Source organism: Hemiscyllium ocellatum, chromosome 22, assembly GCF_020745735.1.
Source record: "Hemiscyllium ocellatum isolate sHemOce1 chromosome 22, sHemOce1.pat.X.cur, whole genome shotgun sequence".
Classification (NCBI taxonomy): Eukaryota; Metazoa; Chordata; class Chondrichthyes; order Orectolobiformes; family Hemiscylliidae; genus Hemiscyllium; species Hemiscyllium ocellatum.
In genome coordinates this window covers 41,738,461-41,755,599 of record NC_083422.1, presented here as the reverse complement: position 1 = coordinate 41,755,599, position 17,139 = coordinate 41,738,461, and the positions used below count along the sequence as shown (strand labels likewise).

The following is a 17,139-nucleotide window of genomic DNA, read 5'->3' as shown; positions in this document are numbered from 1 at the left end:
ACACATGTTGAGTTTCTTTATTTTTGGATTAGATCTAAGCTCTGCCATCCTGCCACATAACATAATGACTGTAGACAATTAATCAACTCTTTGGAGGTGGTGCATCCACAAATATCCCACTCAATTTCAATATATCTCTGCAGAAGTTCCTCAGGGTCGTCTTTGGCCCAACTTGTTGCTTCACTTGTGATTTTTCCTCTGTCATAAGGTCAGAAGTAGGGATGTTCTCTGATAATTGCACAATGTTCAGCACCATTTGCAACTCCTCAAATACTGAAACAGTCCATGTTGAAATGCTGAAAGACCTAGATAATATCAAGGTGTCTGCTGACAAGTTGCAAGCGACATTTGTGCCACTCAGGCAATTACTTTCGCCAACAAGTGAGAATCTAACCATTGCTCCTTGACATTCAATAGAATTACTATCACTGCATCCCCACTATCAAAATCCTTGGAGTTGCCATTGGCCAGATACTGAACTGGACAAGCCTTATAAATACAAAAGCAAGTGAGAGGCTAGAAATCTTCTAGCGACTAACTCATTTTCCAACTTGCCAAAGTTTGTCCATCGTTGAAGCTTAAGTCAGGAGTGTGATGGAATATTTCCCACTTGCCTGGATGAGTGCAGCTTCAATCACACTCAAGAAGCTTGATACCATCTAGGACAAGCAAACATGCTAATTGCCACCACATCGAGAAACATTCAACCCTTTCAGCATCAACACTCAGTAGCAACAATGTGCACAATCTACATGACGTATGGCAGAAATTCACCAAGGATCGCTAGAGAGTATCTTCCAAATCCGTGACCATTACCAACTTGAAGGACAAGAGCAGTAGATCCGTGGGAATACCACCTCTTACCAATCCCCTTCTGAGTTACTCACCATTCTGACTTGGATGTACATATCACTGTTCCTTCAGTGACATCTACACTGAATGAGTGAATAAAAAATAAAACTTAACTTGCCATGCTTCTCAGACATAACACCTCAAAATAAATCATTGTAGGCCCACAGCTCCCAAGCTGAAGTTACATGAGGACCAACTTGTAGAGGACCTAACAATCATTATTTGTTAATGCAGAATTAATTCCACAAATAGTTGATGAACTGGCAACAGATTTTGACTAGGTGTATTCCAACCCTCAAGATAATGGAAGAACCTAGCCTGATATTGGGAGGGACTGATGATCAGGGAAGTACGTTTTCAGCTGATACGTTCGCCTATTAGATGCTGTTCAAGATCTTTTAGAATTAGCAGGATAGGTGGGTTTTGTTCTGTTTATGTCCTGCACCTTGCTTTCTAAGTAGCTGGTTTAATCAATGAACGATACCCCAGGGCAAAGTTACAAGTGTGCAGCAGGCAGTGAGTGTCTAGGAGCTTTTTATTTTATTCATTCATAGGACTGTGGGCATCATTGGCCAAGTCATGATTTATTGATCAAACCTAATAGGCCTGGAGTAAGTCGTAATGAGCTGCCTTGGGACAAACTTTAGAACACCTCTAGATCTTTGTAGACACCAGACATATTATTTCATATGGCCGATGATCTGGTGCAACGGGGCCTGAGTGGAGCATGACACATACTTTATTCTGTATCAGAGAAGTAGCAATAGCCAAGCTCTAACCATGTAAAAAGATTGAGAGTGCAGGACTGCAGTGGTCTGGAGTTAAGAAGTAGTGCAGGATGATGACATCATTGCAATCAGTAGGAAAACAGATGCATAACTATCACAAAGCAGTTGAATACGTGCAAACCCTTCCTCTTCACAGCTTCTACTACAATAGACAAGTTTCGTATGCAGTCAGTGATATTCTGCACGTTGGAGACCCTGTAAGTTTTGCAAATGAGCACATGCCCCTGACATCTTGCTTTTTCATGGCTTTGGGGACTGATACGATTCATTGGCTTTCACAGAAAGTGATGTGTGCTGCCAACTGGAGGATATAGATGATTGATTGATTGATATCACCTGTTGTATCCTGAAATAGTTGCAAATCATTAAAGTTCGAGGCCACAATTACAATAACGCCACTGAGAAGGGCATGAGAGTCTTTGTGCACTGCTGCAGTAGATGACAGAAGTTTGGAAGAAGCCACTCAGTAAATCTGAGAATCTTCAATAATCTGCATGTGTGATATTTTGGATCCATATGCACAGAAGGGGTGAGGCCTTCTGTGAGTCACCTTTCTCTGCCTCTTCTCTCTGTAGCTCCCTAGGCCTAACCCTGCTGTGTCTTCTGATCCAGCCATAATCGCAATCTATTATGGATACTTGTTGGCTGGTTTCGTTGGATAAATTGTTAATTTCAATTTGGCAATCTGTTGTCTAACCCACGTTGAAAGTGGAAATGGTCACTTTGCAGTTAGTTGATGCCTGTGACCATTTGAAGTGAATATTCTTTGGTTGATCTGAAAAACCATTTCAGCCCACGGAAGCCCCATGTATAAAAATCAGAGTATGGAATTCAAGATTCAACAATGAATATCATCATGACAAGTCAATAAGTTGTAAGGCCAAGCAATGGCAGCTGTAGCTACAAAAAGCACACTGTTTGCCAAACTGGGTGGCTTCTGGCAATTACCTCTGGACAAAGAATCCAAATAAATGACAACTTTCATTAAACCAGCTGGAAGACACTGCTGCAATTGATGACTCTTTATGGTTAAATCAACACTGGGAATTTTTCAAAGAATGATGGCCAATATTCTTCAAGGATTAGAAGGGGTCATCTGCTTTTTTTTTGACATTCTATTCATGTTTCAGTCACATCAGAATTTGATGACAAAGGGAGAGTAGTGTTACAATGTTTGCAAAAAGCAAAACTTACTCTTATTGACTAAAGCAAATTCACACAGCCAGCCATCACGCAGCAATCATCAATCAAGCCTTTCCCTCAACTAACCTAACCAATTAAAGACTTTCTACCACCTTGTGATATCGCCAAACTTCAAATTCATGTAAATTGTCAATCATGGAGGAAAATTCTTATTCAATCTGGCACAGGTAAATGAAGAGTGAGGAGGATTGCCAGGCAATACAACAGGGTAGATGGTTGGAGACTTGGACAGAGAATTGGCAGATGGAATTTAATCTGGACAAAATGCATTTTCGAAGGTCTAATACAGGAGGGGAGTATATAGTAAATGACAGAACACTTAGAAGCATTAACACTTAAAAGAATCTAGACACATAGGTCCATAATTTCCTGAAAGTGGCAACACAGGTGCATAAGGTGGTTAAGAAGTTGTATCGCATGCTTGGGATACAAGCCAGGGCACAGAGTATGAGAAATGGCAAGTCATGTTACAGTTGTATAGAACTTTAGTTATATCACATTTGGAATACTGCATACAGTTGTGGTCACCAGGATGATGTGGAGGCTTTTGAGAGAGTACAGAAAAGGCTTATCAGGATGATGCCACATTTGAAGGGTATTAGCTATGTGGAAAGATTTGACAAACTTGGTTTGTTTTCATTTGAACGAGAGAGACTGGGAAAGGGGGGGGGGGGGGGCGGATTGACCAGCTAGAGGTTTACAAAATGATGAGAGGCATGGAGGAATGCATAGTTGGAGTATTGTTTCCAGGGTAAAATGTCAAATCCTCGGGGACATAGATTAAAGGTAAAAGGGGTAAGTTTAAAGGAGATGTGAAAGGCAGGTTTTATTTTACACTGAGGGTGGTAAGTGCCTCGAAAGTACTGCCTAAAGAGCTGGTAGAAATAGATAGAAAATCAATATTTAAGAGGCAGCTTGACAGGTACAAGAATAAGTAGAAAATAGAGGGATATGGACTGTGTAAAGGTAAAAGGTTTTTAGGTTAGTAAAGCAGCATGTGTTATTTCAGGCTTCGAAGGCTCCTATGCTGTTCTGTTCTTTGAACCACAATGACAATTGTTTAGATACAACTAAGCATCATATTGGCAAGACAAAACAGTTTTTTCAAGAGATCACATCTATCTTTAAAATAAGAAAATGTTAGGGTCTAGGCTACTTTATTAAAATATTTTGAGGGTGTCTGGTCCATAATGGTGCTAGATCTCCTCAAACTCCAGGGGAAGATATTTCTCTTAGTTATTGACTGTAACTCTTGATGGACTGAGGTAAAATATCTGCACAGTCATGCCTCAGAGTACCAAAGGGAAATACTTAAGGACATTTTTGCTACACATGGTATTCCAGACGTCATTATTTCAGATAATAGTCCACAATTTTCCAATGAATGGGTGCAACTTCACAGAGTTCTATAGGTTTGTGCACATCACCAATTCACTAGCAACCACAAGTGAATATTGGAACTGAAAGAGAATTTTGGATGATCAAAACCTTGAATAAAAATGATGATTTAATTGTGACTTTTGAGTGACAGTCACACATTATTTCAGAATAGTCTGGCTCCATGTTAATAGGAAAAAGATAGCAGATTCTCAACTTCCTTCTCTTCCACAATGCTCATGCAGTGAATCATGGGAACAGACAGAGAGAAGGAAGAGTGCTATGCAAGACTAGAGTGGTGCTGGAAAAGCACAGCAAGTGAGGCAGCATCCGAGGAACAGGAAAATTGTCGTTTCGGGCAATAGCCCTTCATCAGGATGCTGCCTGACCTGCTCTGCTTTTCTAGCACCTCTCTAATCTTGATTCTAATCTCCAGCATCTGCAGTACCCACTTTCACCTAGAGTGCTATGCAAGTCAAACCAGAAAATACAACTAACATCACAAAGCCCATAACTTGAAAGAACTCTCTGAAGGGAACTTGTGCAAAATAGGAATCAGAATTGTGAAAAACCCAAAGAAACGGTGGATGCTATAAATTAGAAACAAAAACAAAAATTGCTGGAAAAGCTCAGCAGGTCTGGCAGCATCAGTGGAGAGAAATCAGATTTAACATTTCATGTCAGATGACCCTTCCTCAGAATACTGATTTCTCTCCACAGATTCTACCAGACCTGCTGAAGTTTTACAGCAATTTCTGATTTTGAATCAGAATTGGGAATGCCAAATTCTGAAATAAAACAGCATGGCAGCTGAGATATTATCATATAGATACTGAGAATGGAATAGTTAAGAAGATACAGGAGATGTTGGTATCTACATAAAGAAGACCTTCACTGGAATGGACCAGTTATCCACAGGATCTGGACGAAGACCTAAAACCTAGCTGGTATTCAAAGAATGTTCACATATGATTACTCAACTGATTTTGAGAAAAAGACAATAGGAGAACAGAAATCATCTAGATCCTCTAAAAAGTCTGAGAACAGATCAGGGAGATAGAGATATCTCTGTGAACCAGAGATGAAAACAGATATTGTGTATAGGCATGTGTGGGTGTGTCTGCATGTAGGCAAGTTAAAGTGTGTGTATGTGTAGGTAGGTAGGTATGGGTGTATTTATCGATAAGTAGGCATGTGTGTGTGTACGTGTAAGTGAAAGAGAGACTGTGTGTAAGTGTGTTGATCTTTATGCTAAGCCTCATTGATTACATAGTTATAAGACATTTCAATAAAAGGTAATCTTACCAACAGTTTCTTCCAGCAGTTTCTATTGACCTTAACCAAGTAGGTGACCTCTCTGAAGAACCACTATAATGATATTAACAGACCAGTACATGTGACAGCTGGATGGCATCATGTTTCTCAAGTTTGTACTCATCCAAGCACGTGGAGAGCATGTCAACACACTCCTGACTTGTGGCTTGTAAATAGTGGGCACAGTGTGGAGAGTCAGGGGACGACATACTGACTGCATAGTTCCCAGCTTCTGACCTGCTTTTGTAGATACATGCTTACGTGGCCAGTTCAATGAGTTTTTTTTTATTGGTTATTGATGACCTCCCCAAGGATGGCACGGTAATGCCATTGACTGCATTTCATCTTGATAGATGAACTCCCCAATGAAAATTCAGCCCATTAACTATGTTTTTCTTTCTGCAGATGCCTTTTAAAGATAGTCAAATATAATGATGTAGTTTTATCGAGTGCTGCAGTGGATTCAGTAAATTTTATGCAGATGAATGTTTCATTGCCTTATATTGATCCTACTATTGATTACACATGCAGGCCTTTATTTACAAAGTCTATGAATTACTGTTCAATATGAAAGTATCAGAATACCAAATTGCCAATTGCTAAATCAAATGACGTGCATCTTTATAAACAGAAGAAGCATCTACAGCAATTTGCATGAAACTTTTTTTAAAAACATAATTCACTCTCATTCCAACACTATAATTTGGCAAGGCTGCTTAGAAATCATATTGTGTGTTGCCAACACCAAGAAGTCTGACAAAGATGGCCACTCTCTGCAGGTGACACCAATGACATCACACCATGACATTGTTTCTTTGTCATGGTGCATTTGAGCCTGCGCAGTTGGCATTACACGGAAGACAAATTGTTAACTGGAAGCATTCTTAGGGCTGTTTATTGTAGTAATTCCAGTTTAATCAAAGCTGATTTGACTGCTATCAAAGATTTTCAAGGAGGACAAAGTTTTGCTGTCCATGAAGTTCTTTATGGAAAGGAAAGAAGGCATCCATTTTGTCACAAGGCAATGTCAATCTTATGTTAGGAAATATGTTAAGAAACTTTGAAACAATCAAGGAAAATAGTAATATTTGTTTCTAAAATCCAGTCATTAGTTGACTGGTTGCATTCCCTGGATTGTAGTTGTTATTGTTCCTGTCCCTCTTATGTCTGCAGACGGGGGGCTAACTCTGCCTTAGGTGATTGCTCAGATGTTGGTCCCAAACAGCATCAACCGGCAGCATGATTTGATGGGCAGTGTCAACTTTGTTCCTGTCAGCTGCTCTTCCATCGTGTGTGTGTTTTTGTGTGTGTGTGTGCGCAAATATCATGTGCGTTTCCTCTCCTTAGGAAGAATATGTTATAGTATGACTAGAAGCCTATAAGAATTTTGATTTTGATTTCTTTTTGACAGTTAATGTATTATTAATTCTGTTATGAGCATTATACCTTGCCAAGTCATAATGACAGACATTCATCCCCCGTACGCAGTGTTGGAATTCTCTTAGGATTCAGTCAGGTTTTGTCATGCAAAGTAATGCTTCTCTAGTGCTGAAGGATACAAGCATGTCACAATAAAGAACAAGGGAATCAGTTTATTTTACATTTGACAGACTTGCTCCCTTACCCCTGGGTTCATTTCTTTTAAAATAACTCTACATTGTTAGACATTATATGGAAGACCAAGCTATAAAGTTGTTAAAATTTCAAAACCTCCAAATTACAGTAACAAGCATGACTCTTGTAAAATTTGATCTGCAATACAACACATAAAACTCTTTTCCTGTTAATGTTAATAGAAGGAAACAGACCATTTGCAGCAATAAGCATAGTTAGGAAGAAAATTAATGAAGAACTGAACACGCAATGCTAACTACTTTGCTTATTTTTTGGGGTGGGGGTTGGAGGTCACTGTTGTTGATTGGTTAACACAGTTGGTTGGAAAGCTACGTTGTAATACACAGAGATATCAACAGTGTTGATTCAGTTCTTGTAGTGGCTGAAACCCTGCCTTGCCTGAGGACGCGGTGACCCTCAGGTTAAACTCACTCCCAGATGTTCCTCTGCTACCTCTACCCTTGAAGTGCTAGTCCCTGATCAATCATTGATGTCTGTCTTGCTGGCTATTCCTGCTGTACAGCCCTCATCTCCAGTTCCTAAGTCTAAAGTGTTCACCAAGCTAGATGGTTGGATAAAACAAATCAAGGTATTTTTCTTTGATAATTTTATTCACAGGATACAATCTCCTACCCACTACTCTGGTGTCCCAGCTGATTCTCTTTATACTCTTATAGCAGCTTTACTTTGACCTCCAGCATCTCAGTCCTCACTTTCTCCTACAAGTTTAAAATCAATTTATTAAGAACAGATTTGATATCTGTTGAATTTGTGGCAAATATCGACATCATATTAAGATTAACTCTTTCTACTTCCATAACACCATCAAATTCAACCAATCTCAAATCATCTGCTGCCAAAACCCTCATTCTTGCCTTTGTTATCTCTACATGATTATTCAATGCACACTCAGCTTGTCATCTAAAACTCCATTATCTATGTCCCAACTTGCAAGAAATCCCATTTTCCTGTCAGCCTAAATCTCGTTGACCCATTTGGTTCCTGGACAAAAGCAATGTCTTGATTTAAAAACTGTCATTCACGTTTTCAAATTCGTGAATTGTTTCAATCTTTCCTTTCTCTGTAACTTCCTGTAGCCTTCCACCCTTCGAAATATCTGCACTGTTCTAATTCTGGCCTCTTGTGCATTCCCAATTTTATTCACACCAACATTGGTAATTACCTAGCCCCAAATTCTGGAATATCCTTGCAACAATTCTCCACCACCCTACTTCATTTTTGTCTTTGAAGGCATGCCTAAACCCACCTGTTTGACCAAGTCTGTAGTCAGCTGTTATCTGTATCATAATTGCACCCGTGAAGTGATCTGGGATGTTTCAATACATTAAAGACAGAATATCAACATAGTTTGTTGTTCTTTTTGTGCTGTTAAGTAGAAAACACAGCTGCCAATTTATGTGTAGCAAGCTGTTTGAAACAACGACGTAATATTGACCAGATAATTATTTTGTGAAGTTATTTGATGGATACATATTGGCCAGGATGCTGAGGGCAGTTCCCCAAACTATACTTTGAAATAGTGCCATGGGATCTTTTATATCCACCCGAGTGAGCAAATGCAGACTCAGCCTCGATGTTTGTTCTCAAGTTCTGGAGTGGCTATGAAATCACAACTTCTTTACTGAATGCATAAGGTTCTGAAGCAGAGTTGAGAATGTGAACAACTGAGAGCCACAGCTAATCCAGAATGGAAGATGAACTGTTTATGGATTTTAAACCTAGATACTGAAAATAGTGTTACATTTCTGATCATTAAAGATAGGACTTTGGAATCAAAAAAACACTTTCTAAATTTCTGGAAAATTGGCAAGCATAGTCTAGCAGGATTATATTTGAAACCATCTTTTATTTTAAATGTAAATGGTTAGTTTAGAACACAATTCTTTACAAGACCAATTTTTCAATATACCAAGACTTTGAGGCCTCTTACTTTATCCACTGTGTGATGATACTATGGCTTTCAAAGGTGTATTTTGTCCTGTTTTATTTTGAAGAGTGATTTTAGGATTTAGAGGAGTAGAGCTGCCTATTAGTAATGAAGTAAACAGCTTGTGAGGCTTTTGGTTTTTTCAAAATTTGGAATAATAGAAGCACAAATTGGTGGAGTCAGGCTCCCACAGAACCAGGCTTTTAATTTAGCTTTCAACTGTTGATAGGGTTTGAAGATGGCTGTAGAAGCTACCACATCTACCTCGGCCACAGCAAAAAAGCTGGAGTTCTCTCTGCTCCCAAAATCATATGCGAGACAGTTTATTTTACTCAATTTGCCTTTGCCAAGGGTGTGTTTATGGGATGTTAATAAATTGGAATGTTGTTGTTTAGTAGTTAATTAATTTATTATTCTGTAAAGTTTTCTATTAGAGTTAAAGTTACATTAATTCTTTTTTTCTTTAGTTTGCATTTAACTTCAAGGTAAGAATAAAATGTGTTTTGCTTACAGCCGAGTAGTCTGACCAATTGCATTACATCTGGAACACAGCATCTTACACTTACCGTTACATAAGATAAAAATTAGCATCTAGGCTACCTCGCTGATATATTTGAGGAAGGTTTAGTGTGGTCCATAACATCTATGAGCATATAGGTTGCTGTCATTCTTTTGAAGTGTTAATACTTTGCACCTCCTTGTCAGTAAAAGACCTTGGTCCCTTTAACCTCCAACAAACAAACCATACCAGCTTCTGTTGGGCAGACTGTACTGCAGATCACCTCACCCCTTTTATTTATCTTAAATTGAAGACACAGTTCCCAAAACTTGCCATATTATAAAACCCATAATTATAAAAATATTACAAAACTATACACAGACACTGGAGAAGGTGCAGAGAAAAACTGCAATTTGATACCAGAAACATATGGACGTATATATCAGAAAATCAGATGATCAGATTGGTTCTCTTTTGTCTAGCAAAAAGGCTAGGGGTAATGCCATAGATATGTTGAAAAGTCTGAAATTTTTTGATACAGTAGATACAAAAAATATTTCTTCTTGCAGGAACGAGCTTGACTAAAGCTTATCAGTACAAGATAGTCATCTAGAAATTCAAATGGGAGTTCAACAGAAGCATATTTATAGAAAGAATGGTGAAAATGTGAAACTCCTTTCCACAGGGAATGCCTAAAATGAATAGTACAGATATATTTAAAGAGAAGCTAGACAAGTATATGAGGTAGAAGGGAATGGAGGGTTACAATGAGTGCAGCATAAATGGCAGCAGGGACTAGTTGGTAGAATGGCACAGTTCTGTGTTATGTATCCTATTGGATTCTGTGTAATTCCATATAAGTTGATTTGTCAGATGAATTCTGAGAAAACAATTCTCAATCCTTTCTACGGATTTCGAGCACCAAATTCAAAGATTTGTCTCACCTGTTTGTCCAGGAGGAGGAGTACCAGTTGAACCTCGTGGCAGGCATATAAAAACTGTCAAAACTGCAGCTTTGTTTCCTGAACAGGGCTCCACAGCAATAGGTTTGGGGGCTCCCTGCAAAACATAAAACAAAATATGTGAAACCAAAACTGCCAAATAAAGATTGCCTACTTTGGTACAGTATATTGCGTTTTCCAATTATCACAGCATGGAAATTTATAATACAATGCTGGTCATACCATTAATCAAGCTTGCAGTGGGAGTGGAGCTCCACAAGAACTAAAATTAGTTTATTTAATTCCACTACTATGCCAAAGTAGGCAAAACAATTGCACAAAAGTGCTTTAGTGCAACTCAAGATTTCACAGAAGTCATAGAATTTAGAAAGCTGCTTTTGAAATTATTATTAGAAAAATTATTAGCTTGAAGAAAGCATAATATACTGTTCAAAAGATTTCTCCATAGCTGTGGTACTTCTAATCATAACCTTCAGCTGACAATAAGGTGATTTGTTTATGAATGATTAGATGCAAAGCGAGATAGAAGAATTGGGTCAGAGATAATCATCACAATGAGGTATCTTTGCAAGATTAAATGGATTATTTCACATATCCATCAGATTTTTTTTTCAAAATCTCAAAATAATTGAGAAGCAATTGATGCAAAATGTCAATCCAAATGAAAGTCACTACACTAAGACAGTCAATTGGTCGTATTTATTTATAATGTTACTCTATTGTACCTATATTTCAACTGAACATTATTTAGAATCATAAAGACGTGAACAAGAAGAACAAGTAGGATTTCCACGATATTAATCTGTCATATTTCTGTGTTTGAACAAATTGGAGAATAGCTAGCTTCATTCTTTCATTTTACCCAATAAACAATAAATTTTCAGACATGTGGTTCACATTGATGTTTCCAGGTCCTGGCCCATTTTCAATCCTTTTAACCTCACTGCTATGATCCAATTAGGATGGTGAACTGATTCCTTTCATTGTCACACCAGCCACAACAAAGCGTGAATTTCAGGAGAGGTGATATTGCCAATTATATATATCAAATATTGTTCAGTACTAGAAAATAAAATCAGCTGGGTTCCTCATATAGCAAATAAAGAGCTAATCTATTGCAATAAAAAAAACTTATTCAAGCTAAATGTAAAGACTGTGACCAAGAAAAATTAAACTGTACAATTAAATATAACTACACATCTAGAAAAATAACATGTATACACATGCAACCAGCAAGTCATGAAAGAACATAAAAATTCGTGGAGTGTCACCTTAAAAGTATTTTTATGAAGTAATAGGTGTATTCAGAAAAGAATTGCAAAGATTATCTCAAAGCCAGCTTGTGTCTGAAGACACTTTGCATACAAGCAGTTCGAGACAGTGGCAAACCTGAATTTAGAATCCTTCACATATAGGATGAGGTCTTATAATAGTTTTCAACTTTCAAAATTCAATCAGAGGAAGGAGAGAGAGAGAGAGAGAGAGAGAGAGAGAGAGTAGACAGGGGCTATTGCTTCTGAGGCAACTTATCTCAAAAGTTGAATCCAATACTCGTGTCTCCTCGGTCATGTGATCACTCCCTGAACATGTTGCAGTTTTTTGTGGGCTGAATCTTACCCGATTGGCACAGTGTCATTTTTGACAATTTGGAGGGTTTCCGTCAGCAAACCCTAGTGAGTTTTCTCTTGCTATCTTTCCAAATGCATCTTATTAACTATGCACTGTGTTCTTATGGCACCCTGCACATCATATTCTCCCTCTTGGCACAGGTGGAAGCACTGGCCAATGCCACCCGTGCCATCTTTAAAGTTCAGCTGCATATCAAGTCAGGAGTTGGCAGTCTGCAGGTACCTTTCATGGTTGGTTTTATTCATCTCATTCATGTTGGACAGAGAGTAATTGGTACTGTTGTTTGGTGAGAACCTGGAAGCCATGTTGGTCAGATGCTGTGTATGATCACTGTCCATGAGCGTGCCCTGTGGTATCAGTGACTGATGGGAGTTCCAGAGAAGCAAGTGATGAGCTGGAGTCACCAGATCGCTGCCCTGACTTTCATGTCGGGCATTATCATGTAGTTTCTACATGGTGGGTGGAAAAGTTGGAAACTAAATATCAATGACTTAAGATGATGTCATAATGAAGTTGTACGTGCAAGCAAATAGAACTCTTGCCACTGTCCAGCGAGAATCTCATCTTATCATTCAACAATTAATGGTTAGAAATTTTCTGCTCCTGACAATGAAAAACGACTCTTTGCTAACCTCATATGGATTCACTCAATTTATTGCCAATTCCCACACTATTCAGGGACTGGGAAAAAAGCCATGTTTCTATCTAAGCAGTCTGTTCCTTGAAAGTGCAACATTGCTGCTACTGTAACCAGTACCTTTTGATTTACAAAATTGTTTTTCAAAAATTTAAGACAAGTAGTGTGTATATATCTATATATATAAAAGGTACATATCCAGTCAATGCTGTAAATGAATACTTTGGATAATACATCTGCATAAGAAGACACTCATATAAAAGTGCAAGAAATAAAAGCAGAAATAGACCAAATAGTCCAACGAAACTGCTTCACCACTGAATATGCTCATGGGCTGATCTTCAGCTCCACTTTACTCCTATTCTCCATATCCCTTGATTCCTCAGACACCAAAAATCTATCTTTCCCAGTCTGGATAGGGAGGGAGAATTCCAAATGTTAGAAACCTTTCATTCCTCCTCAACTCAGTTATAAATAATGGTCTCATCCTGAGATTGTCTTCATTTTCTTCAAACTGAAGAAACAATCTTATAGTAACTACTATATCAAGCCCAGTTAGAATTTTTATAAATTAAGTCACCATGAAATCACTCTTCTACACAGAGAATGTAATCCTCTCATCAAAGTCTAAGAGTCCAAGGAAGGGAACCTATGCTGTACCACTTCTAAAGCAATATATCTTTTAAATATGGAGACCAAAAAAACTATACACAGTGCTCCAGATGTGGTCTCACTAAATCTCTGTACAATTTTAACAAAACATATTTATTCTTGTACTCCAATCTTTTATTTGTGATAAAGGCCAATATGCCATTCGTCTTCCTATTGCATCTTGTACCTACATGCTAACTTTTTGTGTTTCTTAAATGAATACATTCAACTCTCTGTGAATATTTTTTCCTATTCTAATAACCAAAGTGAATGACTTCAAACTCCCCTACATTTTAAGCTATCTATTGCCTTGTGACCTACTCACTTAACTTGACTATTTCATTGCATCTCAGATATGCCCAAAGCATTCCTTTCCATCCAAGACTGTATCATTATCAAATTTCAGATGCATTACATTCTTTCTCTTCACAGAAGTCATTAACATATATTGTAAGTAGCTGAGGACCCCAGAACTGGCCTTTCGGACACTTCACCATTCACTGTCTAACAACCTCAAAATGTCCTGCCTATGTTTACTCTCTGCTTTCTGTTCAATATCAATCCTCTATTCATGTTAATATAGTACATCCAATCCCATTAGCCCTTACCTTGTCTATTAACACTTTGTGAGACACATTACCAAATGCCTTTTGGAAATTCATGTATACAGATAATGACTTGGTCATCCAGCCTTTCCACTTGCACTCATCAGTACATTTTGCAAGAAGATGAATGTAAATGTTCATTTCCTTTACATTTATACTGTTGCAAATTGTCCTGATGAGTGCATGACAAAAAGCTTTGACAAAATGTGAACTTTTTTCAACATACTCTAATCCAGGTATACTTCATGTACTGGTTTGTGTGTATCTGCCTCAACATAATTAAAGAATTTTAAGAATTTTAGGAACAGGAAACCAGTTAGTCATCTCTTTGGACTGATGTCTTTTTTAAATGCCTACTTCTCACTATACTGCTCCAGAAATGAACACTGCTAATTCTTCAACATGCATATTTCCGAAGAGATTTACCAGGATGCTGTCTGGAATGGAGGGTTTGAGTTATAAGGAGAGGCTGGATAGGCTGGGACTTTTTACATTGGAGCGTAGGAGGTTGAGAGGTGACCTTATAGAGGTTATTAAAATAATGAGGGACACAGATAAGGTGAATGACAGGTGTCATTTTCCTACCATGAAGGATTTCAAGACTAGGGGGCACATTTTTCAAAGTCAGAGAAGAAAGATTTCAAAAAGACAAAGGGGCAATTTTTTTACACATAGAAAGTAGTTCATGTGCAGAATGAACTTCCAGTGGAAGTGGTAGATTCGGTTACAGTTATAAAGTTTAAAAAACATTTAGATAAATACATGAATAAGAAATGGTTGGATGGATATGTCTCAAGTACAGGCAGTTGGGACTAGTTTTGTTTGGGATTATGTTCAGCATGGACTGGTTGAACCAAAGGGCCTGTTTCCATTCTGTCTGATTCTGTATTCTGTAATTCAATGGCTTTCCTGGCTCCATGCATTTTTTTAACCATTGTGTAAAAGGGAAGTTTTTCACTTTCCATCTGACTTAAAGCTTCCTAATTATTAAATTATGCCTCCTGTTACTTTATTCCTTCATTGCAGCAAACAACCTATTGAGTTTTACTCGGTTATTTCACTTTTTGGTAACTTCAAATAGGCATTTGTCTCTCCTAACCCAAAGAGTACAAGGTGAACTTAACCACTTCTCATAGTGTAATTTCTGCACACTCTTTCACTCTACTAAGGGTAGCACAGTGGCTCACTGGTTAACACTGTTGCCTCACAGCAGCAGAGTTCCAGGTTTGATTCCAGCCTCAGGCTCTGTGTGGAGTTTGGACATTCTCCCCGTGTCTATGTGGGTTTCCTCTCACAGTCCAAAGATGTGCAGGTCAGGTGAATTGGTCATGCTAAATTGCCCGTAGTGTTAGGTGCGTTAGTCAGAGGGAAATGGGCCTGGGTAGGTTACTCTGCAGAGGGTCAGTGTGGACTTGTTGGGCTGAAGGGCCTGTTTCCATGCTGTACGGGAAAGCTAATCTAATCTTCCACTCTTCTAAGGGTAGCACTAGGAGGGTACTATTTAAAAACAGCAGGTCACCCATTTAAGACAGAGATGAGAATTTATTTTTACAGAGGACGTTTTTTTGTTTTTGGAATTCTCTTCCTCAAAATGTGGTGGAAACAAAATCTTTGAATGTTTTTAAGGTTGGGGTGGATCAGTGCTTAGCAAGCAAGGGGGTGAGAGCCGATCATGGACAAGTGGGAATGTGGTGTATTCAGATTAGATATGATTTTATTGAATGGAGGATAAAATTCATGGGACTGAGTGGCCTACTCCTGTTCTGAATTTGTATGTTTACATACAACAACAAAGAAATTGTGCGCAGGCATCTGATAACTTCATGCTTTATCTAATAGTTTACAACTGAAAGGACAATTTATCTGTTCGCTTTATGTTCAACACTGAGTTTGACTGGCCCTTGTAGGGTAACAATATAACATAATGCATCTTGAGTTTTGATGTCTTGCTCTTATATTAATTGACTATAAAAGTGTAAAACAGCAATAAAACCTGTATGAATGTACTCTTTCAAAACGATTAACACATACTACGATCCAAAAATCATACATGGTAGAGTATACAGGAGACAACACATCCTTCAATTATTTTTTGCAATGCACGAGCTTTTTACACTTTTTTTGGATCTCGCACACACCATGAAGGAAGCAGTTGTTATGCAATCTTTGTGGAAAATCTTAGATAGCTGCAGGGCCACACAGCTTACAGAGAACATTGTAAGAGACAACCCGAAACTACAGATTCCCGTAAATTATGAATTGCAGAGAATCTTCAATGCACCACAACCCATAAATGTTAAAACCTGGGACGTGCATAGATCAGCACAAATCATGAATTAATTTTAAGATTTGGCTTTTGTGCAATGGGGTCTTGTTTTACACAGGATTTATAGGGACATAGAAATCATTCTCTCTCAAGGAGTGAGTGCTTGTACAACTCACTAACAGGAATTGTGCTTTTTTGGTCACTATAGCCATTGGATAAAGTATTTTCCATGCAACAGAATTTTTTTAAAGTATATTTATAAATGTTATTTTGAAATAGAATCATCTTATAAAAAAGGGATTGCCAATTCAAGTCATTAAAGTGCCTGTAATTGTTTGGTTTTATTGAGATTATCTAATGGTCCTAAACCTGATAGAAAGTAATAGAAAATGTTACAATACTTATATGAATACCATATTATGATCAATGTTGAGAAATTAAGACTAATTGTGAAGAAACCATCGTAAGTAGAAAAAAATTAGAATGATGAGCTATTGATTGTAGGTAGGAAAAAAGCCAAACTAAGGGTGACATGGAGTCCATAGTTTTGACATCATAGAGAAAAATGGACATCTCAAAAGTAATTAATATATTGGGATATGAGTCAATATAATATGTATATACATAACTCAGTTACAAATCACACAACAGCAGGTTATAGTCGAACAGGTTTAATTGGAAGCACTAGCTTTTGGAGTGCCGTTCCTTCATCTCGTGGTTGATGAACAATCACCTGAAGAGTGGCACTCCGAAAGCTAGTGCTTCCAATTAAACCTGTTGGACTATAACCTGGT

General features: G+C 38.0%; 1 protein-coding gene across 1 annotated transcript in view; it reads right to left on the bottom strand.

Annotated features, from left to right (window-relative positions):
- atrnl1b (attractin-like 1b) overlaps nt 1-17,139 on the bottom strand; it is a 904,204-nt gene that overhangs the window by 39,732 nt on the left and 847,333 nt on the right. The window contains exon 28 of the mRNA XM_060841800.1: nt 10,540-10,654. Within this exon, the coding sequence (XP_060697783.1) occupies nt 10,540-10,654 (115 nt within the window). The remainder of the gene's footprint in view (nt 1-10,539; nt 10,655-17,139) is intronic.